This window comes from Amblyraja radiata, chromosome 7 (assembly GCF_010909765.2).
Source record: "Amblyraja radiata isolate CabotCenter1 chromosome 7, sAmbRad1.1.pri, whole genome shotgun sequence".
NCBI classification, from domain to species: domain Eukaryota; kingdom Metazoa; phylum Chordata; class Chondrichthyes; order Rajiformes; family Rajidae; genus Amblyraja; species Amblyraja radiata.
In genome coordinates this window covers 53282006-53309134 of record NC_045962.1, presented here as the reverse complement: position 1 = coordinate 53309134, position 27129 = coordinate 53282006, and the positions used below count along the sequence as shown (strand labels likewise).

The 27129-nt window shown below is 44.8% G+C and overlaps 1 protein-coding gene across 1 annotated transcript in view; it reads left to right on the top strand.

The window, feature by feature from the left end:
* ndufa10 (NADH:ubiquinone oxidoreductase subunit A10) overlaps positions 1-27129 on the top strand; it is an 82629-nt gene that overhangs the window by 44855 nt on the left and 10645 nt on the right. Inside the window, exons 7-9 of the mRNA XM_033024533.1 lie at positions 2605-2659; positions 11304-11389; positions 26617-26725. Of these exons, the coding sequence (XP_032880424.1) occupies positions 2605-2659; positions 11304-11389; positions 26617-26725 (250 nt within the window). The remainder of the gene's footprint in view (positions 1-2604; positions 2660-11303; positions 11390-26616; positions 26726-27129) is intronic.

Genomic DNA, 27129 nt, shown 5'->3' with positions numbered 1-27129 from the left:
TATGGAGAGAAGGCAGGTACAGGATACTGAGTTGGATGATCAGCCATGATCATATTGAATGGTGGTGCAGGCTCGAAGGGCCGCATGGCCTACTCCTGCACCTATTTTCTATGTTTCTAAGTCTCCTGCGCTTCAGTCTTACTTGTAGTCCTGCCCGCGAGGTTGGGGATTCCCCTGCGATCGGGAATTCCCTTACAGTCGGCACCTCCAGCTCCGTTGCTGCTGGGAGATCCTGCCCGACGGCCTCGATTCCGGAATCCATGAAGGCCACCCCGGTGTTTACAGGTACAGTACTTACTGTACCTGCGAACCTCCGCAAGGTGGGGGATTCCCCTCCGATCGGGAATTCCCTTACAGTCGCTACCTCCGGGAGATCACAGTAGCGTTAATGCCTTTAAATGCGTTAGTAACTCACTACTTACATCACTGGGTTCTGCTGATTCTTTTATACAGGTGAGCTCAGAAATACTATATTTGAAGATTTTCTGTTCTGCAGCTGGCAAAATGTCACCGCAGGCACGCGCCATCTTAGAGATCCACTGAAGTTCTTTTTGAATTAAAATCTATTTTGAATATATATATTAATGTTGCACACCTCTGGATTAACTATCTATCCCTGCAATACTAAAAATTTGGTGTCCCCGCAAGCTTCTAGAATTGGAAGTAAATTTGAATCCACACGATTTATGTGAATTGTGCTGAATAGTTCTTGTGGAACACCAGTTCTCACTGTTTTGAAGTTGAGTAACGACCTCCTGTTTTATTTACTGTATACCCAACATTTGGCTATTGTATTTAATCCACGAGACATGGATCCACTAGACAATATCTTATTAATGTCTTTCTGAGTATTCCAACCAAACACATTTGCTGTATTCCCATTCTGTAGTAAGCAAGTTTGAGTTTAGAGATTGGTATTTCTGCACAAAGAGAGGAAACTATATTCCACGCCACCCCCACCATGCACCCTCTCCCACCGTTGTTTAACTCTCAGCTTTCAATACAGATACACAGCAGTTAATCCACAATCTTGTCCCCTTTTCCTTCTCCCCAGCCTGTATCTCTCTTCGTCTGGAATCACATTTCATGCCTCTTCTCTCATCTCCTTTTCTCACAGCCCCTTGTCATTTCATCTTTTGCCCTTGTTAAACCATCTGACAATCAAGCCCCTCCACCCCCTCACCTCACTTGCCAGGCTTTTACCTGCCCCCACCTCTCTTCTAGCTTTCTCCTCCCCCTCCACTGCAATCAGTCTGAAGAAGGGTCCCGACCTGAAATGCCATCTGACCCACTGGGTTACTCAAGCACTTTATTCCTTTTTTGTAAATCCCTTGTGTCTACAGTTAAGTTTCAGGTCTTTTCAACTGAATGTAGCTGCACCCAAAACTTGTCTTGAATTAATTTAGAATTCTAATCTTTTTCAAAATTTTCCTAATTTGCCAGTGTTGAAGGGTGGTGATTTTAAATTGTTACAAATTTTGTGTAATGAATATGCTAGCTGAGCTTTCCAGACATAAAGCTCATTAAGATAACATTTGATTGTTTGTTTTCATGACATTAAAGCCAAATGACGAGCGGAATACTTCACAGAAACCTACTGCTGTAACAAAACCCAATAGGCCAGACACTATGGCTTTTGTTCTGGAAAAAATGACGAGGGTTTTAAAAATGGCAACAGTGATCATTCTGTTCGCTATACGCATTGCTGAGAGTCTGTATTTCTGTTTGAAGGCCTGTTTTAAATAAAATCCCACTATTGACCTTTAGTCAAAAAATTGGCCCGCCTATACGTAATTCTTAACATATTGAATGATTGCGCATACAAGTTGCCTTTTAAGCAATGTTTATTTGCACATCTTGCCAAAGCAGCTTCCTTATGAAATACGTATTTTGTTTAACTAGTTTTCCAAATATTCTTTTTATCCTGTGTTAGCCTCTTGTTATGAGTTTGTTGCCATATGGTATTCTTCTGGTGCACTTCTATCCTGCAGCAATCAAATAATTAATACTTGATTCTTCGTGGATGTTTGCCATCAAGATGTTTTCATGGAACTTCGCATTAATAAATTGCAAATAAAAGGCGGGTCCAGTGTGAAAGAATGCCGCTAAAGCGTTTCACAAGCTGGCAGCTACAGCAAGGCACCAATAATCCACTATGCCATGTTCAGAATTCCTAATGGTTTGGCACGTGGGTTGCTGGAGAACTGATCCTGAGTGTTAGGAGGATCCCCCTGCCCTCATCTCTTGGTGTGCAGGGGACCCCTTTCTCGTTCGTGTGCGCCTCAGGGTGCCTCCTGTTACTGGGCACACCTGGTTCACTGTACAATTCACGAAATAGCCAAAAAGAAGTGAATTAACAGTGTGTTAGTATTTTAACAAGAGTAATATCCAAAAGTTTGGAAAATCCATCAATTTTTCTGAAGGGGAGGGCATGGGAGTGGCACCTCACTGTAATAAATGTTATTAAGGGTATGGCTGTTATTGTCTGATGTGCTTCATCTGCAGAAACCACTAATCTTTTATTAATGAATTACTTATTTTTAAAACACTGGATGGCGTGCACCATAATATTCCAAGGCTAACAGTCGGAACTTTTTTTTGCAGTGAGACGTCTAATGTTTTGCAGTATGAGGCAATCCAGGTTCCCCATGAAGAACAGGTAAGAATAATTTGAATTGTTATACTTCCCTTTTAAAGCTTTATTCCATCTCTCTTGGCGATGAGAGATTGCAGATGCTGTAATCTTGAGCAAAACACAAAGTGCGTTGAACTGCTGGAAAATGATCCAGGCAAAGTGATAAATGGGGAAAAAAATGGCAGAGTAGTTGAATAGCTTTTTTGCATGTCTTCACTGTGGAAGACACCAGCAATGTGCCTGAAATCCAAGCCAGGTGGAAGTTAGTGGAGAGGCTATTACTAGGGAGAAGGTGCTTGGGAAGCTGAGAGGGCTGAAGCTGGATAAGTCACTTGGACCGGATGGATTACACTGTTCTGAAAGAGGTGCTTTAGAGATTGTGGAGGCATTGATAGTGATGTTTCAAGAATCACTAGAGTCAGGAGTGGTTCCAGGTGATTAAAAAATTGCCAATATTAGCCCGCTGCACAAGAAGGGAGCAAATCAGAATAGTGGGATCTATAGACCGGTTAGTCTGACTTCAGAGTCCATTAGAAAGGATGAGGTTACGGAGTACTTAGAAGTTCATGATAAAATAGGCCAAAGTCAGGCTTTGTGAAGGGGAGGTCTTGCCTGACAAATTTACTGGAATTCTTTGAAGAAGTAAATAGCAGGACAGACAAAGGAGAATCAGTAGATGTTGTTTATCTAGACTTTCAGAAAGCCTTTGATAAGGCTGCTAAGGAAGAAATAAAGCCCATGGTATCAAAGGGCAGATACAAGAATGGATAGCAGGTTGGCTGCTGGCAAAAGGCAAAGAGTGGCAATAAAGGAGGCCTTTTCTGGTTCCTGCCAGTGACTGGAGTTCCGCAGGCTCTGTGCTGGGGCTGTTACTCTTCACGTTGTATATTAATGATTTGGATGAGGGGATTGAAGGCTTTGTGGCTAAGTTTGCGGATTATATTAAAATAGATGGAGGGACAGGTTGCGTAGAGAAAGCAGCGACTCTGCAGAAGGACTTGGACAGGTTGGGAGAGTGGGCAGAGAAGTGGCAGATGGAATATAGTGTAGCAATGTGTGGAGTCATACATTTTGGTAGTACGAATAAAGGCATAGACTATTTTCTAAATAGGGAGAAAATCTAGAAAACGGAGGAGCAAAAGAACATGGGAGTGCTGGTACAGGATTCCCAAAACGTTAATCTGCAAGTCGAATCGGTAGTAAAGAAAGCAAATGCAATGCTAGCATTTATTTCAAGAGGGCTTGTATGCAAAAACAGGGATAATAATAATAATAATAAATTTTATTATTTTCAAGTGTCCTTTCAAGAGTCTCAAGGACACCTTACCAAAATTGAGCATGTAGAGGAAAAACATGTAAGGGGAATGAAATAAATAGTAGAGACATGACTAGTACACAAAGTAAAGACAGAATTCAAATCAAAACACAGTATGAGGCAATTAATGCACAGATGAAAAGGGACGGGGACGTGGGGCTAAGGATAGGCAGAGGTGAAGAGATGGGTCTTGAGGCGGGACTGGAAGATGGTGAGGGACACGGAATTGCGGATCAGTTGGGGGAGGGAGTTCCAGAGCCTGGGAGCTGCCCTGGAGAAGGCTCTGTCCCCAAAACTGCGGAGGTTGGACTTGTGGATGGAGAGGAGACCGGCTGATGTGGATCTGAGGGACCGTGAGGGTTGGTAGGGGGAGAGGAGGTCAGTGAGATATGGGGGGGCCAGATGGTGGAGGGCTTTGTAGGTGAGGACCAGGATTTTGTAGGTGATCCGGTGGGAGATGGGAAGCCAGTGAAGTTTTTTGAGGACTGGAGTGATGTGATGCCAGGATTTGGTGTGGGTGATGAGTCGGGCGGCTGCGTTCTGGACCAGTTGGAGTCGGTTGATGTAGGTGGAGCTGATGCCAAGGAGAAGTGAGTTGCAATAGTCCAGTCGGGAGGAGATGAAGGCATGGATGAGTCTTTCAGCAGCAGGCGGAGTGAGAGAGGGTCTGAGTTTGGCGATGTTGCGGAGATGAAAGAAGGAGGTTTTAATGACATGGCGGATGTGAGGCTCAAGGGAGAGGGTGGAATCAAAGATCACGCCAAGGTTGCGGGCCTGGGGAGATGGGGAGACAGTGGTGCCGTCGATGGTGAGAGTGGGGTTATTGATTTTGCTGAGTGTGGCTTTGGAGCCTATGAGGAGGAATTCTGTCTTATCGCTGTTGAGTTTGAGGAAATTATGTTGCATCCAGGTTTTTATAGCTGACAAACAGGAGTTGATATGGGAGAGGGGGAGGTTGTGGGGGGATTTGGTGCCAAGGTAAGTCTGGGTGTCATCAGCGTAACAGTGGAAGTCCAGATTGAAGTGACGGAGTATCTGACAAAGGGGGAGGATGTAGATGATGAAGAGGAGGGGGCCGAGTACGGAGCCTTGGGGAACGCCTTGAGTGACTGCGGCTGTAGCAGAGGTGTGGTTGTGGAGAGAGATGAAGTGGGATCTGTTGGAAAGGTAGGAACGGAGCCAGCTGAGTGCAGAGCCTTCAATGCCGAGGTCTTTGAGTCTGGTGAGCAGGATGTTATGGTTCACTGTATCGAAGGCTGCGCTCAGGTCGAGGAGGATGAGGATGTTGAGGGAACCAGTGTCAGCAGAGGTGAGGAGGTCGTTGAGGACTTTGAGGAGAGCAGTTTCTGTGCTATGGAGGGGGCGAAAGCCAGATTGGAGGGGTTCAAGTAGGTTATACGCAAGGAGGTGGGAATGAAGTTGCGACGCAACGATACGCTCCAGGGTTTTTGAAAGAAAGGGGAGGTTTGAGATTGGGCGGTAGTTAATGAGAGAGGAGGGATCAAGACCAGGTTTCTTTAAGATTGGTGTAACGGCAGCAGTTTTGAAAGCGGAGGGGACAATTCTTTGGGACAATGAGGAGTTGAAGAGATTAGTGAGGTAGGGGCAGAGAACGGGGAGGCAGGACTTCAACAGGGGAGTGGGGAGAGGGTCGAGGGAGCAGGTAGTGGGTTTGGAAGAGCTGATGAGTTTGGAGATTTCAATAGGGGTGACCAGGTCAAACTGGGAGAGGAAGCAGTGTGGAGGAGGGGTAAGGAGGTCAGTGGAGATGTTGCAAGGAGGGGCCTTGGTAGGTGGTGGAGTAGATGCTGGGGAGTCGGGTACAGGGGATAAAGATTGATAGATGGTGCTGATTTTATCAGGGATGTAATGGTGAGGCTCTATAAGGTGCTGGTCAGGCCGCATTTACAATATTGTGAGCAATTTTGGGCACCATATCTGAGGAAGGATGTGCTGGCGCTGGAGAGGGTCCAGAGGAGGTTTCCACAAGTGTAGAGTCTAGGACTAGAGGCCATAGCCTCAGAATTAAAGGACGTTCTTTCAGGAAGGAAATGAGGAGGAATCTCTTTAGTCAGAGGGTGGTGAATCTGTGGAATTCTTTCCCACAGAAAGCTATGGAGGCCATCAGTAGATATTTTTAAGGCATAGATAGATAGATTCTTGATTAGTATGGGTGTCAGAGGTTATGGGGAGAAGGCAGGAGAATGGGGTTCGGAGGGAGAGATAGATCAGCCATGATTGAATGGCGGAGTATACTTGATGGGCCGAATGGCCTAATTCTGTTCCTCTCACATGATCTTATGATAATAGAACAAAAGACGAAGTGTTGGAGGAACTCAGTGGGTCAGGCAGCATCTGCATAAGGAAATAGACAGACGGCATTTCAGGTTGGAACCCTTCTTCACATACGGATCTATAATATGTATACTGTAATATGACTCAGTATACTGTAATATGACAGTTTCATAAGTTTGTTATTAATCTTCAACAAATTCAATGTTGACATTTTTTAAATTCCTGTATCAAAGTTATTAAGCTGTACTTTTTGTCATGGTTTATGTTAGTTAGCATAAAAACAAAATGCTCTTAGCATAGCGTTTCTGCTTGTTTGATCTGGATGTGGCATTTACCCAAGGAACAACTTCAGTGGTATACTTTACAATGCTAAAACCACCCCCTGCCAGAATAAATAGCAGCAAAAACCGCTCCAACCCTGTTTTTTAATTTTAAGTGAATTTGACATTGCTAAAGCCCTGACCAAAAAAGTTTGAATATTAAATTTATTATCACAATACAAGGGAAATGGTCCACCCTGTGCACTTTTTGACCTCTTTCGCAAACAATTAAGGATACATTACTTCAGCAGTAGTAAATGGATTGTGCAAGTATGGTTGTGTAAGGATTTGTATTTTGAAACTGGAGGGAGAAAAATCCTATAATAATTTATGGTATCCTTCCTAGTGAGTTTTGTAAAATGGATTTCATTTTAGATTTAAATTTTGTTGTTAATATTGCATAGTTGAAATGTCAGCACTGACTGACATCCAGTCGCTTATTTGTTTCAGCATAGACCAGGTGCAGTGTAAAGGTCCCTCATGCTCAGAGCTTGATACCAGCCTCAGCAGCGAGCCCTTCCGTTATGTCATTGTGATGCTGTCATGTTTCTCGTCAGCCAAGAATAAGCCCTGCAAATGAAGCAGTCAGTTTTGTTTCAGTTTGGAATTGGAGGCCCATCTTAAAAACTCTGCCAGCATTGGCCAAGCTCATTTGTGTTCAACCTTTACAATTGTTGAAATTGGAAATTTAATTTCATCATTCAAGAGATTTGCACAAGGATCGAGATCAGAAAATAAAGTACATGTGTAGATTTCTCGAAATATGCACTATTGCTCGCCACTGCGTTTACACCTAAAGTGCCATGCTATTGATAGAACTCTAACACCAGTGACCTATTAAAATGTTTGAAATACAAGTAGAACAGTATTTTTATTTCTTGTTTTCTACTGTCTATCGTACTCTTTTTCTATAATATGCTTCAGTTTAAACTGCACCAGCATTTTAAAGATAGAATTTCTTTCCATCCCATTGAATGCTCGTGCTGTCAACTGCTCGTTTGGGAAACCTTTCTGTGAAGGTTTGCGTGTTAAGCGTAGAGCAGATATCATAGTTTCCATTCTGAATCCAGAGTGTTGACAGATCCACTTTTAAGCAGAGCCAGGCCATGAAGTGCATGATCTCAAATGCTGTACTTCATTGTTTGGAGTAGTAGCCAGCTCCGATATCATCTGCAAGCTGTTAGTGAGCACTTTAGTTCTCCTCCATTCAACCCCGTCTTTGGACCACACAATGTAAGAATTGCCCAAATTCTGCAGTAGAAGAGTGATCTTGCATCCTGTCTAAATGTTTAGCAAGCCAGTTTGACTTTAAAATATCCCCAAGACTGATGAATCCATTCAATCTCTAAGAACATTATAACTTGTGATTAGACTTGGATATTAAACCTTTTTTTATGAACCTGTAACTAGGGCTAGTGTGAAGAACATCACTTGTTCAGTGTGTGGCCAGCCTAAGCAATTTAATTCAGTGGAAAATAAACAGTTTGTTTGAATCAGCGCTTGTAATGCCCAATTAACATGGTCAAGACTGCAGAGGCTGAAATTTGGAGCAACAAACAATCTGATGTCGGATGTCAGTGGATCAGGCAACCACTGTTGCACCTAGATGCTGCTGGATGCTCTCGAGTTCCTTTGGCGAATGGGTTAATACCAAAGCTGTTAAATGAACTTGCAAGTATACTTCGAGGTTCCAAACGCACTCTTTGGATTAGTTGCTTAGTGTGTTGCTTTTATTTGATGGACAATTGCAGAAGTCTTATAATGGCAAGTTGCACACCCACCATGAATGTGCCATTTCTAATATAGGTCAGATCAAGGAATTGACTTTTTTAAGAAGTGGCTAGCTCGGTAAGATTTCGAGCATTCCACTAGTGGGAAAGTATAGGACTAAAGAGAATAAAAGGACATCCCGTTAAAAAGATGAGGAGGAATTTATTTAGTCAGAGTGAATCTGTGGAATTCATTGCCACAGACAACCGTGGAGGCCAAGCCATTGGGTATTTTTAAGGCAGAGATGAACAGATTCTTGATTAGTAAGGGTGTCAAAAGGTTATGGGGAGAAAGCAGGAGAATGGGGTTGAGAGGCAAAGATAGATCAGCCATGATTGTACTCGATGGGTCGAACGGCCTAGTTCTGCCCCTATTACTTATGAACTTACGAACTCCTTATTCTTTGCATTACTAGATGTACATATGTTTCCATCTGAGTTGCAGCAGAGCATGAATGAGTCAAGCTGAGCTGTTCTTGATCCATTTCTCTCACACTCCGGCAGCATTGAAAATGATATGACTTATCTGCTATGTTATTTTTCCATTATTTTGTGCAATTATCACAAAGAAGCATGCATACAAGCTGAGAAAATATGATACAAGACTGAAAAGCATTGTGTTTTTATAATGCATTTTACAACATCCAGCCACTCAAAGGTTCTCCATGACAAACTGGTTATTTTTATAGTGCTGGCATACAATGCAATTTATGCACCATCAAATACCACAACAAAAGTATTGATGAATGGCCAACAAATCAGTTGGGTGTTGTCAATTGAGGGATAAATTAAGTTACTAACTGCATGAACCTCTTTGAACCTGTGAACCACTACCACTGAACTTTTTTTTAAATCGCTTCACCATTTCATGGTTGTGCCTTGTTGTTTGGACTCTTGGGCTTTGATAATCCCTGCCTAAATCTCTTTGTCTCTCTTTTCTAAAAATATCTTTGGCCAACTACCTTCTTAGCATGAACAAAACTCAATCATCTTCATGTGTTTGAGGCAGCAGAGGTTATATAACGCCCTCCAGGCGCTGTAGCCAGTTCAATGTGCTGTGGTCGAGGGCCGTGAGGTCTACCCCTCCACCAGGGGGGGCGGAGGACAGTGCAGTCAAAAATGACGTGCTGCGCTGTTTGCTGGTCTGCTCCACACATGCAGGCTGCTGATGAACGCAGCCCCCAGCGTTGCATGTTGGCGATGAACCGGCCGACCCCTGTACGGAGCCGGTTCAGGGCGACCCACTCTTTGCGGGGCAAGTCCGAGCCGGGTGGGGCTGTGGTGTTCGGTGCCACAGTGAATTGAGGAGGTCGCGAAGTCTGTTCCCAGCAGGTTCTCCATGCTCCTAGTGTGTTGAAACCGGAGCCACAGAGGGTCATTGTGTGACGGGAGAAGGGACGACTAGATGGTAGGTGTTGAGGTCCCAGTTGCTGTGAGTCCTGGACGAGGTGGTGCAAAGAATGTTTGGCGTCCGATGGGGCCTTGCACACCAGCCTGTGGGTGAAGTATTCTCCGATAAGCTTGGCGGGTGCGATACCTGCGAGCACCGGCAGAAGATCCGTCGGAGTAGGACGTAGGCAGCCGGTGATGATCCGCATGGTGTCGTTGAGGATGGCGTTTAGCTTGCTAGTATGAGCGCTGATGCACCGTGCTGGGACGACGTACTCAGCTGCGCTGTACAAATCTTGAATGAACTCAGCAGGTCAGCCAGCATCTGTGGAGGAAATGGACAGATAGCGTATCGGGTTGGGGCCCTTCTTCAGACCTGAAACACAGTCCGTTCTCTCAACAGATGTTGCTTGACCTGCTGAGTTCCTCTGGCAATTGGCGTTTTGCTGAAGATTCCAGAATCTGCAGTTGCTTGCGTCTCCAACCTCCTTAATATGGCTTGGTGTCAGGTTTTACCAGATAATACTCATGTGAAGCTTCCTAGCATGCCGTTCAATGTTAAAAGTTGCTTTATAATTGCAAGTTACTGTTGCATCAAGCTGAAGTATTGAAGCAGGGTTTTGTGTTTTTGCCTTAAGGGCCTGTCCCACTTACGTGTCCTTGGCACGCAAATTACGCGACCTCGTGGTCGTGTTGAGGCGCACGGGCATTGTATGGCCGCGCGGGGCCGGTCCCACTGAGAAGCACGGAGGGGTATGTAGTTGTGCGCGACATCGCGCGGGGTTCCGAAATTTTTGTAGCAAACGAAATCTTTGCGTGCCAACGGCCTGGTGCGTAACTGACGGCCAAAGTGGGACAGGCCCAAGACCCTGGCGCGACGCAGTGTCTCACCTCCAATAGCAGCAGAAGTAGGCAAACGATCGCCGAGCTCGGCCTGGGGCTCACGGCCATTGCGGTCCGGATCCGCCTCCACTTCTACTCCCAGAGTGGGGCCAAGAAAATTGAAGATGGATACAAAATGCAGGAGTAACTCAGCGGGACCGGCAGCATCTCTGGAGAAAAGCAATGGGTGACGTTCCGGGTCAAGACCGTCAGCTTTAGCAATTAAACCTTTGCTTTACTTTTCTTGCCACATTGGAGCATAGATTGATGATAGACACAAAATGCTCGAGTAACTCAGTGGGTCAAGCACCTGGAGTATTGCGTACAGTTTTGGTCTCCTAATCTGAGTCAAGACCCTTTTCAGGCGGAAGTCTCAACCCGAAACGTCACCCATTGCTTCTCCAGAGATGCTGCCGGTCTCGCTGAGTTACTCCAGCTTTGTGTCCATCTTCAAATGACGTCACGCGCTCCAGACGGCTGTGTGTACGCATGAAATTGCGCGCGGCCTTCGCGGGACCGTCGCGGCTCAACGCGACCACGAGGTTGCGTATTTTGCATGCCAAGGACACGTAAGTGGGACAGGCCCTTAAGGCATTGCTTTTTAATTGAAGCTCCCTCCTCTAACCAAACCTCACTTTTTACCTCTATGAGGTTAAAATATGCTGTATCTAACCAAAGTACGACTTCTGTACTTGCAGATTGTGGAAGATATCGGGCTATTGAGATGGAAGAAGGGTCCGTGGCTGGAGCAAAGTAACGTTTCCTTCCATTTACTCAGACAGCGGTGAGTACAGAAGTAACACTTAATCGGGGCAGAAAACCTGCTATTAATGATATTTCTAACATTGTCTCTGAAAAGTTCACTCTGCTGTGTGTAAAGATGTTGATGAAGATCTGATAATCTGAGAGCTCTACTATACTTTCTGGATTCTCCTAGGTTTTACACCTGAGACATGAATCCAGCTTTTGCTTATTACAGATATTGATGCACCTGCTGTTGATTTGTAATAAGTTCTGTTTTTAATAAGCCTGCAGCCAACTGTGTCAAGTGCTTACACAGAAACCTTTTGGTATTCAGTGTTGCATTGGCCCTGCTGCTTAGCTCATATAATGTCCTAGATGTGGGGTGAGGGGTGGGGACTGGGATAGCGTCAGCTTTAGCAATTAAACCTTTGCTTTACTTTTCTTGCCACATTGGAGCATAGATTGATGATAGACACAAAATGCTCGAGTAACTCAGTGGGTCAAGCACCTGGAGTATTGCGTACAGTTTTGGTCTCCTAATCTGAGAAAAGACATTCTTGCCATAGAGGGAGTACAGAGAAGGTTCACCAGACTGATTCCTGGGATGTCAGGACTTTCATATGAAGAAAGACTGGATAGACTTGGCTTGTACTCGCTAGAATTTAGAAGATTGAGGGGGGATCTTATAGAAACTTACAAAATTCTTAAGGGGTTGGACAGGCTAGATGCAGGAAGATTGTTCCCGATGTTGGGGAAGTCCAGAACAAGGGGTCACAGTTTAAGGATAAGGGGGACATCTTTTAGGACCGAGATGAGAAAAACATTTTTCACACCTTCTGTGGCACAGAATCTCTGGAATTCTCTGCCACAGAAGGTAGTTGAGGCCAGTTCATTGGCTATATTTAAGAGGGAGTTAGATGTGGCCCTTGTGGCTAAAGGGATCAGGGGGTATGGAGAGAAGGCAGGTACAGGATACTGAGTTGGATGATCAGCCATGATCATATTGAATAGTGGTGCAGACTCGAAGGGCCGAATGGCCTACTCCTGCACCTATTTTCTATGTTTCTAATTGCATTGCCTGCCTTCTCCCCATAATACTTGACACCCGTTCTAATCAAGAATTTGTCTTTCACTGCCTTAAATATATCCACTGACTTGGACTCCACAGCCCTCTGTGGCAAAGAATTCCATCGATTAACTACCCTCTGACTAAAGAAATTCATCCTCACCTCCTTTCTAAAAGAGCGTCCTTTAATTTTGAGGCTATGACCTCTGGTGCTAGACTCTCACACCAGTGGAAACATCCTTTCCACATCCATTCTATGCCTTTCATTATTTTGTAAGTTTCAATGAGGTCCCCCTCAAACTTCTAAACTCCAACGAGTAGAGGCCCAGTGTTGTTAAACGCTCAAAGGTACACAAAATTGCTGGGGAAACTCAGCGGGTGCAGCAGCATCTATGGAGCGAAGGAAATAGGCGACGTTTCGGGCCGAAACCCTTCTCGAGGGCAGGGGGGATCACAGAAGGTGTGCAGTTAGAGAGGAGGTTGTGAAACTGTCTCCGGAGAGAGGAGGAGAACTTCTTCAAAGTAGGCATACCTTGAAGAGATATCGCAGTGGAGTAGACAAAGTGTTCAAAAGGGAACTGCAGATGCTGGAATATCGAAGGTACACAAAATTGCTGGGGAAACTCAGCGGGTGCAGCAGCATCTATGGAGCGAAGGAAATAGGCGACGTTTCGGGCCGAAACCCTTCTGAGGTTAAACGCTCATGTCTTCTTCTTTTCGTATCCATCTTGTTACAAATGGTGACCTCGCTGTTATCGTCCGTCCTGAAAAGGATGCAAGCTTCCGACGACAGTCAGTGGAAGCCATCACTTGTCGCAATAGATGATGGGTGGTAGCAGAATTAGCTCAGGTTACTTCCAGTTTCCAGCCCCGCGACATGGACACTTCTGCTATGGGGCCAACGCTCATATGCTAACCCACTCATTCCTGGAACCATTCTTGTAAACCTCCTCTGAACCCTCTCCAGAGCCAGAGCATCCTTCCTCAGATATGGGGTCCCAATTGCGCACAGTACTCCAAAAGCGGCCTGACCAGCACCTTGTAGAGCCTCAGCATTGCTTCTCCTTTTTTGTATTCCAGTCCTCTTGAATTTGCCTTCCTTACTACCGATTCGACTTGCAAATTCACTTTTTGGGAGTCCTGCACTTTCCAAGTCCCTTTGCACCTCCGATTTCTGGTTTCTATCTTCACTTCGAAAATAACCTACGCCAAACTGTACCAAACTGCGTGACTCCCCACTTTGCTATACTGAATTTCATCTGCCACTTCTCTGCCCACTCTCCTAACCTGTCCAAGTCCTTCTGCAGAGTCCTTGCTTCCTCTACATTACCTGCCCCTCCACCTATGTTTGCATCATCTGCAAACTTGGCCACAAAGCCTTCAATCCGCTTATCAAATCGTTAATATACAACGTGAAGAGAAGCAGCCCCAGCAACGACCCTTGCGAAACTCCATTAGTCACTGGCAGCCAACCTGAAAAAGTGACTTTTATGCACCTCTTTGCCTTCTCACATCCTGCTATCCATGCTAGTATCTTCTCTTTAATACCATGGGGTCTCATCTTCCCTAGCAGCCTGACGTGCGGCACCTTATCGAAGGCCTGAAAATCTAGGTAAACAATATCTACAGCCTCCCCTCTGTTTGTCCTGCTATTAACTTCCTCAAAGAACTCCAGCAGATTCGTCAGGCAAGATCTTCCCTTCTCAAAACCATGCTGACTTTTGGCCTATTTTATGTGAACTTCTAAGTACTGCGTAACCTCATCCTTTAATTGACTCTAAAATCTTACCAGCCACCAAAGTCAGGCTAACCGGCCTACAGTTTCTGCTCTTCTGCTTTGCTCCCTTCTTGTGCAGCGGGTGATATTCGCAATTTTCCAATCTTCAGGAGCCATTCCTAACTAGTGATTCTATAATTATCACAACTGATGCCTCCACAATTTCAGACCATTGTCAGCCATGGTCGTCTTATTCTCTCCCTGGAGGCCACCTCCTTCGGAGCCCTGGAATGTAGTCCAGATGACTTATCCAACCTCAGACCTTTCAGTTTTCCCAGCACCTTCACCTTAGTAATCGCCACTCCACTAACTTCCACCCCCTGACTCTCCAGGATTGAAGGCACACTACCGGTGTCTTCCACTGTGAAGACTGATGCAAAAAAGTTATTCAATTCCTCTGACATTTCTTGATTTCCCTTTACCTCTTTTATATTATTGGCTAGCTTACATTCGTACTTCGTCATTTCTCTCCGTATTGTCCTTTTAGTTACATTTTAGTTCTTTAAAAACATCCCAATCCTCTGGCTTCCCACTAATCTTGGCAATGTTATATGCCTTCTATTTTGGTTTTATGTTGTCCTTGTACTCCTTTGTCAGCCATGGCCGTCTTATTCTCCCCCTGGAATCTTTCCTCCTCTATGGAATGAAATGATCCTGCATCTTCTGAATCATCTGCAGACATTCCTGCCATTGCTGCTCTACCATCATTCCTACTAAAGCCCCTTTCCAGTTAATCTTTGCCAGCTCCTCCCTCATGCCTCTGTAGTCCCCTTTGCTCAACTGTAATACCTTCTCCCTTTCAAATTTTACGTTAAATCTTATCGTATTGTGGTCACTACCACAAATCGGCTGAGGAATGGCAAATGAAGCTTAATCCAGATAAGTGTCATGTGTTGCATTTTGTGAAATCAAACCTGGGCAGACCTTCACAGTGAATGGTATGGTCCTGGCAAGTGTTGCAGAACAGAGGAACAGAGACTGCGTGCTGAGCCCCCTGCTTTACACCATCTACACATATGACTGCACCCCCGCCCACCACAGTAACACCATTGTCAAATTCGCGGATGACACCACGGTGGTGGGGCTCATCTCTGGGGGGATGAGTACGCCTACAGGGATGAGGTGGAACAGCTGACAGTGGTGTGGAGAGAATAACCTGCTCCTCAACACCTCAAAGACCAAGGAGCTCATAATAGACTACAGGAAGAAGAAAACGGACATTACACCATTAATCATCAGAGGGGACTGTGTGGAGAGGGTGGCGGATTTCCGCTTCCTGGGAATCCACATTGAGGAGGACCTGACATGGAGCGTGAACACCTCTGCGCTGCTGAAAAAGGTCCAGCAGAGACTGCACTTCCTGAGGGTGCTCAGGAAGAACAACATTACCCAGAGACTGCTGCTGTCCTTTTATCGGTGCTCCATAGAGAGCATCCTAACATACTGTGTATGCATGTGGTACACCAGCTGCACAGCGGCTAAGAGGAAAGCGCTCCAGAGGGCTATTGACAACGCCCAGAAGATTGTCGGCTGCCCTCTCCTCACCTTGGAGGACCTACACAGTTCCCACTGTCTCAAGAAATCCCAGAACATTATAAAGGACATTTCCCACCCCGGACACTCCCTGTTTGAACTGTTGCCGTCAGGCAGACGGTACAGATCAATGAGGACAAGGACAAACAGACTCAAAAACAGTTTTTATCCCACAGCAATAACTACACTTAATATAGCCACCAAATGAGCGCAGGTGCGCTACATACCAAAGGGATTGTGCAATCGACAGAAGAATGTATGGTTGTGTGTTTATGCTTGGTTTTTTCATGTTATTTATTTTAATTTCAGATATTTCTCTTTTACGTATCGTTAGCTTTTAGATAATGTATGAATGGTGCACTGACAGGTTGGCATTTTTAATTTTGTTGTACATATTTACATGTTATAATGACAATAAAGAACCTATATATCCTATATATCTTAGAGTACTAGTACATAGTTCACTGCAAGTGATGCCACAGGTATGTGGGCTGCCGTTTTGCCATGCTGGTCTTCATCGGTCATGGAATTGAGTATAGCAGTTGGGACATTGTTGCAGTTGGGACATTGTTGCAATTGTACAAGGTCACAGTTGGTATATTTGTTTAAGAAGGAACTGCAGATCTGGAAAAATCGAAGGTAAATAAAAATGCTGGAGATACTCAGCGGGTGAGGCGGCATCTATGAAGAAAAGGAATATGTGACGTTGGAGACCTTTCCGCAGAGCCAGCTCCCTCCGTAACTCCCTGGTAAATTCGTCCCTTCCCACCCAAACCACCCCCTCCCCTGGTACTTTCCCTTGCAACTGCAGGAAATGCTACACTTGTCACTTAATCCCCCCCCCCCTTGACACCATCCAAGGACCTAAGCAGTCTTCCCAGAGGTTCACCTGCACCTCCTCCAACCTCATCTATTGCATCCGCTGCTCTAGGTGTCAGCTGCTCTACATCGGTGAGACCAAGCGGAGGCTTGGCGATCGCTTCGCCCAACACCTTCACTCAGTTCGCAATAACCAACCTGATCTCCTGGTGGCTCAGCACTTCAACTCCCCCTCCCATTCCGAATCTGACCTTTCTGTCATGGGCCTCCTCCATGGCCAGAGTGAGTCCCACCGTAAATTGGAGGAGCAGCACCTCATATTTCGCTTAGGTAGTTTACACCCCAGCGGTATGAACATTGACTTCTCCAATTTCAGGTAGTCCTTGCTTTCTCCCTCTTTCCCCTCCCCTTCCCAGCTCGCCCACTGTCTCCGCCTCTTCCTTTCTTCTTCCTGCCCCCACCACCCCTACATCAGTCTGAAGAAGGATCTCGACCAGAAACGTCACCTATTAATTCGCTCCATAGATGCTGCCTCACCCGCTGAGTTTCGCCAGCATTTTTATCTATCTTGGAATATTTTGTTCCGTTTTACTCATCCTGCTGTAGGAGTAGTGACATTTAGCTGGAAAGATCACAGAGAAGATTTACGAGACTGTACTTGGATCCGAAAGCCTGTGAGATGTGGGCATGCTAGGACTTTATTCCTTGGAGCGCAGGAAGCTATGGAGCGATCTTATAAAATCATGAAGAGATTAGATAGGGTGAATGCATAGAGACATTTGGGCAGGTTTAGCTTAATGTAGAGATACAGCATAGAAACAGGTCCATTGACCCACCAGGTCCACGCTGATCAGTGATCATCCCATCACACTAGTTCTGCTTTCTGCTGTTATCCTGCTTTCTCATCCACTCCCTACACATTAGGAACAGTTTTACAGAGACCAATGTCTCCGTGTCCTTTGGGATTTGGGAGGAAACAATAGCACTGGAGGAAATCCACCTGGGCACGAGGAGAACCTGCAACTCCATACAAATCACATCCAAAGTCAGGATAGAACCTGGATGTCTGGTGCTAATGTGCCTTACTTTAATGTTTACCAATGGCCCTGATGCATTATCGGATTTCTAAATGAGGAAGAGAAGTGTAATAGTGACTGTTCACAATTGTTGTCTCTGACAGCTTTGACACTTCCTCCTCTGAGTATCAGCACAGGGGCACCCCACAGCTGTGTTCTCAGTCCGCTACTCTCTATACCCTGACTGCTATGATACCATTGTTGGGTGAGTAACGGGTCAAAGTGCACAAGGGCGATTGATAATCTGATTGACTCGTGTCAGAACAACAATCTTGCTCTTTAGTTAACAAAGCTCAAAGAACTGATTGTTGACATCAGGAAGAGAAAGCCAAGAATCCATGAACCTGTCTTCATCGACTGGACGGCAGTGCAGAGAGTCAACAGCTGCGCATACATTATCTCTGGGCATCTCCAACTTATTATCGCAATCACAAAAAAAGCTCATCAATGCCTCTACTTCCTCAGAAGATTGAGGATGTCGCTGAATACTCCATCATACCTCTACGAGTGTACAGTAGAGAGCATAGTGACTGGTTGCATCACGGCCTAGTTCAGTTACTCGAATGCCCAGGAATTATGGATTCTATGGAAAGTGGTGGACATTGCCCAGTCCATCATGGACCCCCCCTCCCCTCAAACGAAGGGATCTATAGAATACTCCTCCTCAAAAAAGGCAGCCAGTATCATAAAGGATGCATATCACCATGATCATGCTTTCATCTTCTTGCTACTATTGGGAAGAAGGTACAGAAGCCTGAGAATCATGACCTCCAGGTTCGAGTCATTTCTTCCCATCACCCATCAGGCTCTTGAGCCACGCTGCACAACCCTACCTCAACAACGATCTACAATGGACTTGATTTAGAGTGCTCTGTGTACTTTGCACTATTATGGTCTGGTTGCCAGTAATACCTATAATTGTGCTGTTTATTATTGCCTGCTCCTTTTTCATTCTTGTCAAGTTATTGGCCACCACAACCCACAGACCAACTGGATTGTCAGTAGTCTGCATGCATAGTTCGGGAAGTTACGTTCCCAAAATTCTGAAACCAAAATATAAATTCTATATAATTGCTGTTTATTCTGGGCATGGGAGAAAAAATAAACAGTCTTTCCAAGTAGGCCTTCAGGGGTGCTTAAAACGACAGCTTCAAGCTTTCAACATATCCAGTGAGCTGTGAGGGATTTGCCTGGGCACATGCTTGTTTCCATTGTGACATCTTTTCTCTGGAATAAGCGAGTGGCGTTGAAGGAGAAGCTGTTGAACGAGTTGAGCGAGACAGAGGGCGTGGGCGACGACATATGTCTGCTGTCTGAGGAAGTGACAGGGCCACAGGGTACCCTGAGGGAAGGAGGTACCTGATAAGAGATGGCCAGTAGAGCAAGAGATTGTTCTGAGTTGTGAGAAAGAGGAAATAAGGTTGTCAACAGTTGACTGCTGCCCCTGGCCCATTTGTCAATCTTGGGGAGGACCTTGGTGTTATTTTCTGGGTTTTAACCTTTTCCACATTGGTCCAATTCTATTTACTGAGATTTGATGTTCCACTGTACTCCACATGGATCCATAGTCATTCATTATAACCTCGTCACCAGGAGAATGCACAAGATTCCCAGTGATTCTGGGAACTTCACTGATAGAAAGAGACCCCCCCCCCCCCCCACCACCTTAAGCACAGTGAAAATTGATTTCCTTGGAGTGGAACGGAGAGGACATTAGTTACTGGAATGTGCAAACACATGAGACCGGCTGTTGCTGCAGGCCTGCTTTAAATAGACACAATGCAACTAACCATAATCTTCAAACTTGCCCAGATGCCTCAGAGAGCATTAATAGCAATGAATTATGAGAGCTTGTACACAATAACTGAGGCGTGGGTGAAGAGAAGGGATTTAATATGCGGTTTAACAGGTGCAAGGGAAAAATATGGACACTCGAAGGGTTTAAGGATGCAGCTCTGGTAGCCAGTGAAACTGCAGAAATGGCAAAGTAGAGAAACCTGGAGTTACAAGTCAGAAACTATGGTGTTATGTCGGAAACTCCAGGCTTCTCTACTTTGCCTTCTCTGTTGCAATGCTGGCTACCAGAGTTCAATCCTTAAATCCTTCCAGTGTCTATTGTTTCTCTTTGCACCTTTAAACCGTGTATTAAACTCCTTCTCCTCACCCATGCCTCAGTTATTGTGTACAAGCTCTCATAGTTTATTGCTATTAATTCTCTCTCTGAGGCATCTGGGCACGTTGAAAGTTATGGTTAGTTGTATTGTGCCTGTTTAAGGCAGGCCTGCAGCAACAGCCGGTCTCACGAATTTGCACATTCCAGTAACCAATGTCCTCTCCGTTCCGCTCCATTTTTCACTGTACTTACGGGGCGTGCCGTTACTCTTTCTGTCAGAGTGAAGTTATTGTCAAAGGCCCAGCAACAAGATGCTTTGCAAACCCTCGGGCTTGCAAATGCTTCACGACACTACAGACGCTAATAAAATTCATAATGTGCAACTTAGAAGACAGGAAATCCACAATAACAAATGTTTGTCAAGGATTCGGTGCTGCATTTTGCAGTGTAACGAGGCCCTCTAAAGGGCAAATGTGCTTTGCAGTTCAAGTGAGGCATCACCATGTGAATTCTTCCTACTGAGCAATGACTATCCCATCTGTGGAGTCATTGACAAGGAACACCCTGCCTCATCACAATTAATATTCATACAGTTGAAATACATGAAGCTCTCTCCAGCCCAAACTGTCCACATATTGCAAAGGATAATTTATCAGATTGTAAGGGGGTAAAAATTATCCCACCTCAAATGCAATGCAAGGATATGCTTCCACAGTGGTAGTTGCAGAGTAGTACGCAGATCATAAGGCAGTTACGTTGGCATATCGGATACTTGTCTTTATTGGACAATATATAGTAAGAAAGAGCAGGGAGGTTATATTGGATCTGCATAAAACGTGAGTGAGAGCAAGACAGCAGTCATGGCCGAATGGTTAAGGCGATGAATTAGAAATCTGAGTTTTCCCCGCGCAGGTTTGCATCCTGCTGACTATGGGAGCAAATGTCGGCCCTGAGTAACCAGGGTGTATGTAACTTTAGGGAGGCACAGTGGCGCAGCAGTAGAGTTGCTACCATACATGCCAGGGACTCGGGCTCAATCCTGACTATGGGTGCTATCTGTACGCAGTTTGTACATTCTCCCTGTGACCCCATGGGTTTTCTCCATGTGCTCTGATTTCCTCCCACATCCAAAGATATGCAGGTTTGTACTTTAATTGGATTCTGTAAATTGTCGCTAGTGTGTAGGGTAGGACTAGTGTACAGGTGTTTGTTGGTCAGCACGATGGGCCGAAGGGCCTGTTACCACACTATATCTCTAAACTAAATTAAACTAAGGCTGAGCAGTGTCCAAAGTTCAGGTTGTGCCCTGATACGAAGTATGTAAAAGCATTAGGGAGAGAACAAAGGGGTTCATCAAGGACTTTGTCAGGGCTGGAAAAACTTAGTGAACAGGATTAGAATGACAAGACTCAGGTGGCACAAAGCAAGCCAAGTGAAGATGTAATTGAAACACATAAAACGATGAGGGTTCTGAAGGATAAATACGATAAGCCTTCCCCCTCTGGTGCAGGCAGTAAATCGAGGTGTAGAGTTGTGAGGATCAGTTACAACTCTCACCAATTTCTATAGCTGCATCATAGAAAGCATTTTGTCAGGGTGCATCACTGCTTGGTTTGGGAACAGCTCCATCCAAGACCGTGAGAAATTGCAGCGAATTGTGGATGCAGCCCAGATCATCACACAAACCAACCTCCCTTCTATTGACTCCATTTATACCTCAAGCTGCCTCGGCAAGGCCAGCAGCATAATCAAGGACATCGCACCCATGCCACTCCATCTTCTTCCCTCTCCCATCAGGCAAAGGTATAGAAGTATGAAAACGCACACCTATATATTCAGGGACAGTTTCTTCCCAGCTGTTATCAAGCAAATGAATCATCCTACCACAACCAGAGAATAGCGCTGAACTACTATCTACCTCTTTGATGACTCTCGGACTAGCCTTGATTGGACTTTGCTGGCTTTCTCTTGCACTAAACGTTATTCCCTTATCATATATCGATACACTGTAAATGGCTCGATTGTAATCATATATTGTCTTTCTGGTGACTGGATGACAATAAACTGACAATAAACAAAACTGTTCAGGAAGACGAGACTGGAGTAGAAAACATTTTCACCCATAGTTTGTAGGCTTTTGGAACTCATTGCCTGAAGGATTGGCAAAACCAGAAGCTTTTAAGAAATTTGGGAATTCCCTGAATGAAGGCTCAGAAGTGTTGTAGCCTACAGAGCTGTGTGGTGAAATTGGTTCCACAGGTTTTAATTGGTCTGGAGTGCACACAATGGGCTATCTGGTCACTTGTTCTGGAAACGTCTGCAATTTTCAAGCTTCTCATTTCTTTCCCATTGACTACCTAGGTTAATGCTGCTTGCATTGGACTCTTGCCATTAAGCATCACCTTTGTGCACCAGTGGGTGAAACGGGACATCTTGCAGATTGTCCTGCTCAGGCTGGTTCTTTCTCATGTTTTAGGTTAAGGTACCAACACTGGGAGACAGACTTTCTGAACATTGTGATATCTGCTCATTCTTTTCAGAACAACGGTTCAAAAGATGAAAGAAAATGCATTGTGTTTTAAAATAACACCAATGACCAATCCTGTGTTCTGCTGAATCTGCAGAAACCAAGAGGCAGGCAAAGGCTTGTTAGACTTAAAACGATTTATGAATGTTATGCTTGATGCTGGTTGTTACATCCCAGCTGGTCTATGTTAGATTGATTCACAATTTGGCACTGATCCAGGAGATGTTCCAAAATCTACGAATAAACTAAATCAGCATTTGAACGGTACCTGCCACAGTCTGTATGTAATATACTCTTTACCTAAGGAGGATAACAACAGTGTGTGCTAAATTCTCCTTTGTTTCAAAGCTGCACTCCATAGAAATGCCTGCACTGTTTCTAATATTTCCAAGATAACTTGGATGGGGTAGAAACCAATAGGATTCAGAGTTTGTTTTAGCGATTTAGACAAAGCTCTGGATAGACCACACATGGTGTACTGCGAACTGTTTTAGGCTCCACACCATATACTGTCTCTGGCAGGTGAGCAGGAGAACACTTGCACCCAAATAATGAGACCAGATTACACAGATTTTGAAGATACTGGGTTTCTGAAATAAATTCAGAAAATGCTGGAATTACTCCAAAGCAGCATCTGTGGTGAAAAAACTAATTGCCTTTTCAGGTTGATATCCTTTCATCTGAACTAAGAAATTTAAAAATCGTGTTTTAAATTGCAATTGAGGTGAACTTGGCTTGTACTCGCTAGAATTTAGAAGATTGAGGGGGGATCTTATAGAAACGTACAAAATTCTTAAGGGGTTGGACAGGCTAGATGCAGGAAGATTGTTCCCGATGTTGGGGAAGTCCAGAACAAGGGGTCACAGTTTAAGGATAAAGGGGAAATCTTTTAGGACCGAGATGAGAAGAACATTTTTCACACAGAGAGTGGTGAATCTGTGGAATTCTCTGCCACAGAAGGTAGTTGAGGCCAGTTCATTGGCTATATTTAAGAGGGAGTTAGATGTGGCCCTTGTGGCTAAAGGGATCAGGGGGTATGGAGAGAAGGCAGGTACAGGATACTGAGTTGGATGATCAGCCATGATCATATTGAATGGTGGTGCAGGCTCGAAGGGTTGAATGGTCTACTCCTGCACCTATTTTCTATGTTTCTATGAAGGAACAGAGGAAAAAAACAGGGTGATGACCAAGAGAAATTGAATGACACTGGCTGAGGGAGGGCAGTGAAGGCTTGTTAATTGCAGGTGAACGGTCAGATAAATGGTGCATTGAACGTTTGTGAAATGGTGACCACAGCACTCCATATTCAGAAGACGATTGCTGTTTCGTAAGACCCAGCAGCTGGTTTATTTTCTGAATCAATGAGCTCTAAATTTTGAGAGGTTTGGGTAACTGGAATGGTGAAGTGGAACTGATGAAACAAGGGTAATGAAGATCTTGGACCTCACTGAGTGACCAGCCTGGCCATCTTAATGAGATGTAAGGGTGGAGAAAGAAGTTGCAAATTAGGAGGAAGAAAATAGGCTCAGAAGGGCTAGCAAGAATAAAGGTAGTGAAATAGATTTAATTATGAGAGAGCTACAGCTAGCTAAATTGCATTAATGGGGCAGAAACAATGAAATAAATGTCAAGATCATATTTGCATGGTCTTGCATTTTTTTTCCATTAAGAACAGTAATAGAATGCGTTATAATCCTAACCTATTCGATTAGATTATGAAAGAATAACTCTGATGGGGTTCATTTGAAATAGTTTCCTTATACTGAAATTACCTGGCCTCACAAAGTCATGTGAGCTCAATCTAATTGACATCAATATTCCATGACTTGGGGCATGCTCTTTTCTGTGCTAAATGTTTGGGTTTTCCTGAATGTAATGCCTGGATGTAGTTATAATACTCAAAAGTCCGAAGGACTTTGCACCCTGAAATGCAATGGAACATTTGTATTAAAATACAAAATTATCATAGTTTACCGGCCTGGATTCCAATCCCACCTCTGACTCACAAGGTGCACCAGCGAGTCCTTCTTCACCCACAGCAAGGTCCGGTTGAAGTGGCTGTTGTTGCAGCTCGGGGTGTAGCCCCTGGGGACAGCTTTTTCTTCAGGACACCGACAGAACGCACGAGGTCACCGAGGTGCTCACTCCCCCTACTACCTGCCGCTGCTTCGTCCTGTTGGCCCGTCGCTTTGTCCGCTCCCCACTCGACCACTGCTGCCTCCTCCTCCTCCTCATGTGGCTCTGTCAACTAGGCCTTCTTCCCGGAGTCACCGGCATATTACACCTTGGATGCGGCAACAGCTGAGAGGGGAGGGAGCCCCACGGTGACCGAGCGCGGCTTGTTGTTGGCAGCAGTCTGAAGAAAACGCCCCCAGCCAGAGGCTGCAACGTGAGCTGCACCAACAGCCACGCCAGCGGACCGTGTGGTGGGCGAGAAGAACTCGCTAGTGTAGGCTAGCGGCATCGGTCCCGAGTTTTAAGGTGAAACACCACAAAGTGCCTCCCCGTTGGATTGCAACCTTGTCGTGGTCGGGGAGCTTGTGTGTCTCAGTGACCTCTGGAGCTATGCCAGTGGGAGATTTGTCTTTGTTAGGGTCTCCCATGCTGGACAGGTCGAAGGGTAGAGGCGAGACGAAGAGCGATCCGCTGGTCCTCCAGGTTGGAGGTTGAACACGGGGCGAACAATCCTGTCTCGTAAAACAAATATGTTATGGAAAAAGCAACTGAAGGAATCAACACTACTGAGTGGAGGACCTTCGTTGCTGCCCTACATGCCAGGAGGCATAATAGGCAGTAAGTAAGTAAGTACCACAAAGTGCTGGAGTAACTCAGCAGACTGAATCCGTCTGAAGAATGGATCCGACGTCACCTACCTTTGTTCTCCAGCGATGCTACCTGACTCGCTGAGTTACTCCAGCAGTTTTTGTCCTTTTGTGTATCAACCATCATCCGCAGTTCTTTGTTTCAACTACATACAATGATAAAACCTGACTCGGTTACACTGGACAATCGGCAATAACGGACATCATTGCCTCCTCCCAAGTCAGCTATAATGAGGGTATACTGTAATTTTCTCCATCAGTTGCTGCTTTTACTAACTTCAAAATAAATATCTTTAACCATGTTCTGTTAGACGTCACAATTGACAGTTGGTAGTCCTAATCCAGGACTGAAGCAGTTTAGCTAATTTGTCCAACCGTGTCCAGCGAAAATTGAACTAAAGCAATGCAGCTGGCTTAATGGTTATGGAGAAAAAAATAAATGTAATAAATCTAACACCATGTGTTAATAGTAATAAACCTAAAAGTGAATGATGGATTATTAGTCTGCATAAAGGTTACCAATAGGTGTTGCTAGTACATGCACCTCGCATTTTACGCATGTTTCATTTATGCATTTTTGACACACATGCTTCTTAAATGACAAAATTAAAGTGCCAAAACCTAATTTCCGTATAGTGTTTTGAAATAATGCTCTCCGATTTATGCCGGTTTAAATTTTACAATTTATATATTTAATTCATGCATTTTTGAATTACGCACTGTTTTTCTGGAGCAATCTCCACGTAAAAAATACCCTATTACAAATACATAAATGAGTGTATATTTGTTTTATCATCTTACAAATAAAATAATGCAGAGGTTAAAAAAGTTGAGAGAAATTTGGGTTCAGTATATTGTCCCTTAAAAATTGTGATCATAATATCTGGGATGTACTTAAAACTTATCAAGCCCTTTTAGTTTTCTTGTCCATTACAGAATTACTGGAATTGGGGGATGCCAAGCACAGCCTGATGTTTTGCACTGTGTTTGGATTTCAGGAAAGATACAATTGTTTATCCAGCTCAGGCCCATTTTCCTTGATCTCTGCTGAGAAGAGCCCTTTGGGTGGTGAATTGTTCTTTTTATTTCAGGCCAGGGTTCAATGGAACAGCTTCATCTGAAATACGTACAGATGAAATAGGTTGGCAACAAAATATGAGGAAAGGGAAGTTTTCAGCCAAAGGTTTTGATTGAGTAGATTCCACCCATGAAAGTAATGTATTGACAAAGTCTAATAGCTCGGTATCTGCTGTTGCAAGATGTTGAGTTCTTGGCTACTCCATAGAAAACCACTTGGGGATGCTGTTGCTGCACTGTTTAGGTTCTGGTGTGCAAACTCTTAATCTCCACTCGTGCACCGTTGGGCTGAGACCACTGTTGTACAGAGGTGCTGTTGTGGCAATTAGTGGACATCTTGGCAAAACTCCTGTGATGTTTTCTGACCCACCGATTCCTCCTTGCCATCTATGTCAACTGCCATTAAGCCCCAAGCAATAACAAAGCTTGATTAACAATGGTCTTTCTCCTTAACTAGGGTTCAGGACAAAATGAGAATCGCTGACCTGACCGCCATCCCCAGGTTCCTTCCAGAGATCACAGTGGGCGCCCATGAGTTTGATGAACTGTATCATGCCTACAAACAGGTAAGAAACAAGGCACAAACCCATGTTCTTCATTCCTGCTTTTATACGTCTGGATGTACTGTTTAATGTGGGCATGGCTGACGTTGCTCCTGCAGGCTATGTCATGTCCCCTGCATCTGACACCTTTTGGGTTGCTGCGGAATACGCTGCTGAATCAGATGTCAGCGGGGGTAGGATGCAGATCTCTCTCAAGACCAATGACAAATAAGAAAAATGTAGAGGGACATCTTCCCCGCACTCTGGGTTGCCACGTGTGACCGCAGAATCACTTGTTCCCCTCTAACATGAGGTCCACTTGCTGCTCCATCTGTTTGTGGCTGAGGCGACGTTCTGGCGGCGGCGACCTGAATCCGGGGCTCGGCCACGGGCCAGTGGACGACATCGTCGGGAGCTCGCAGGTCACA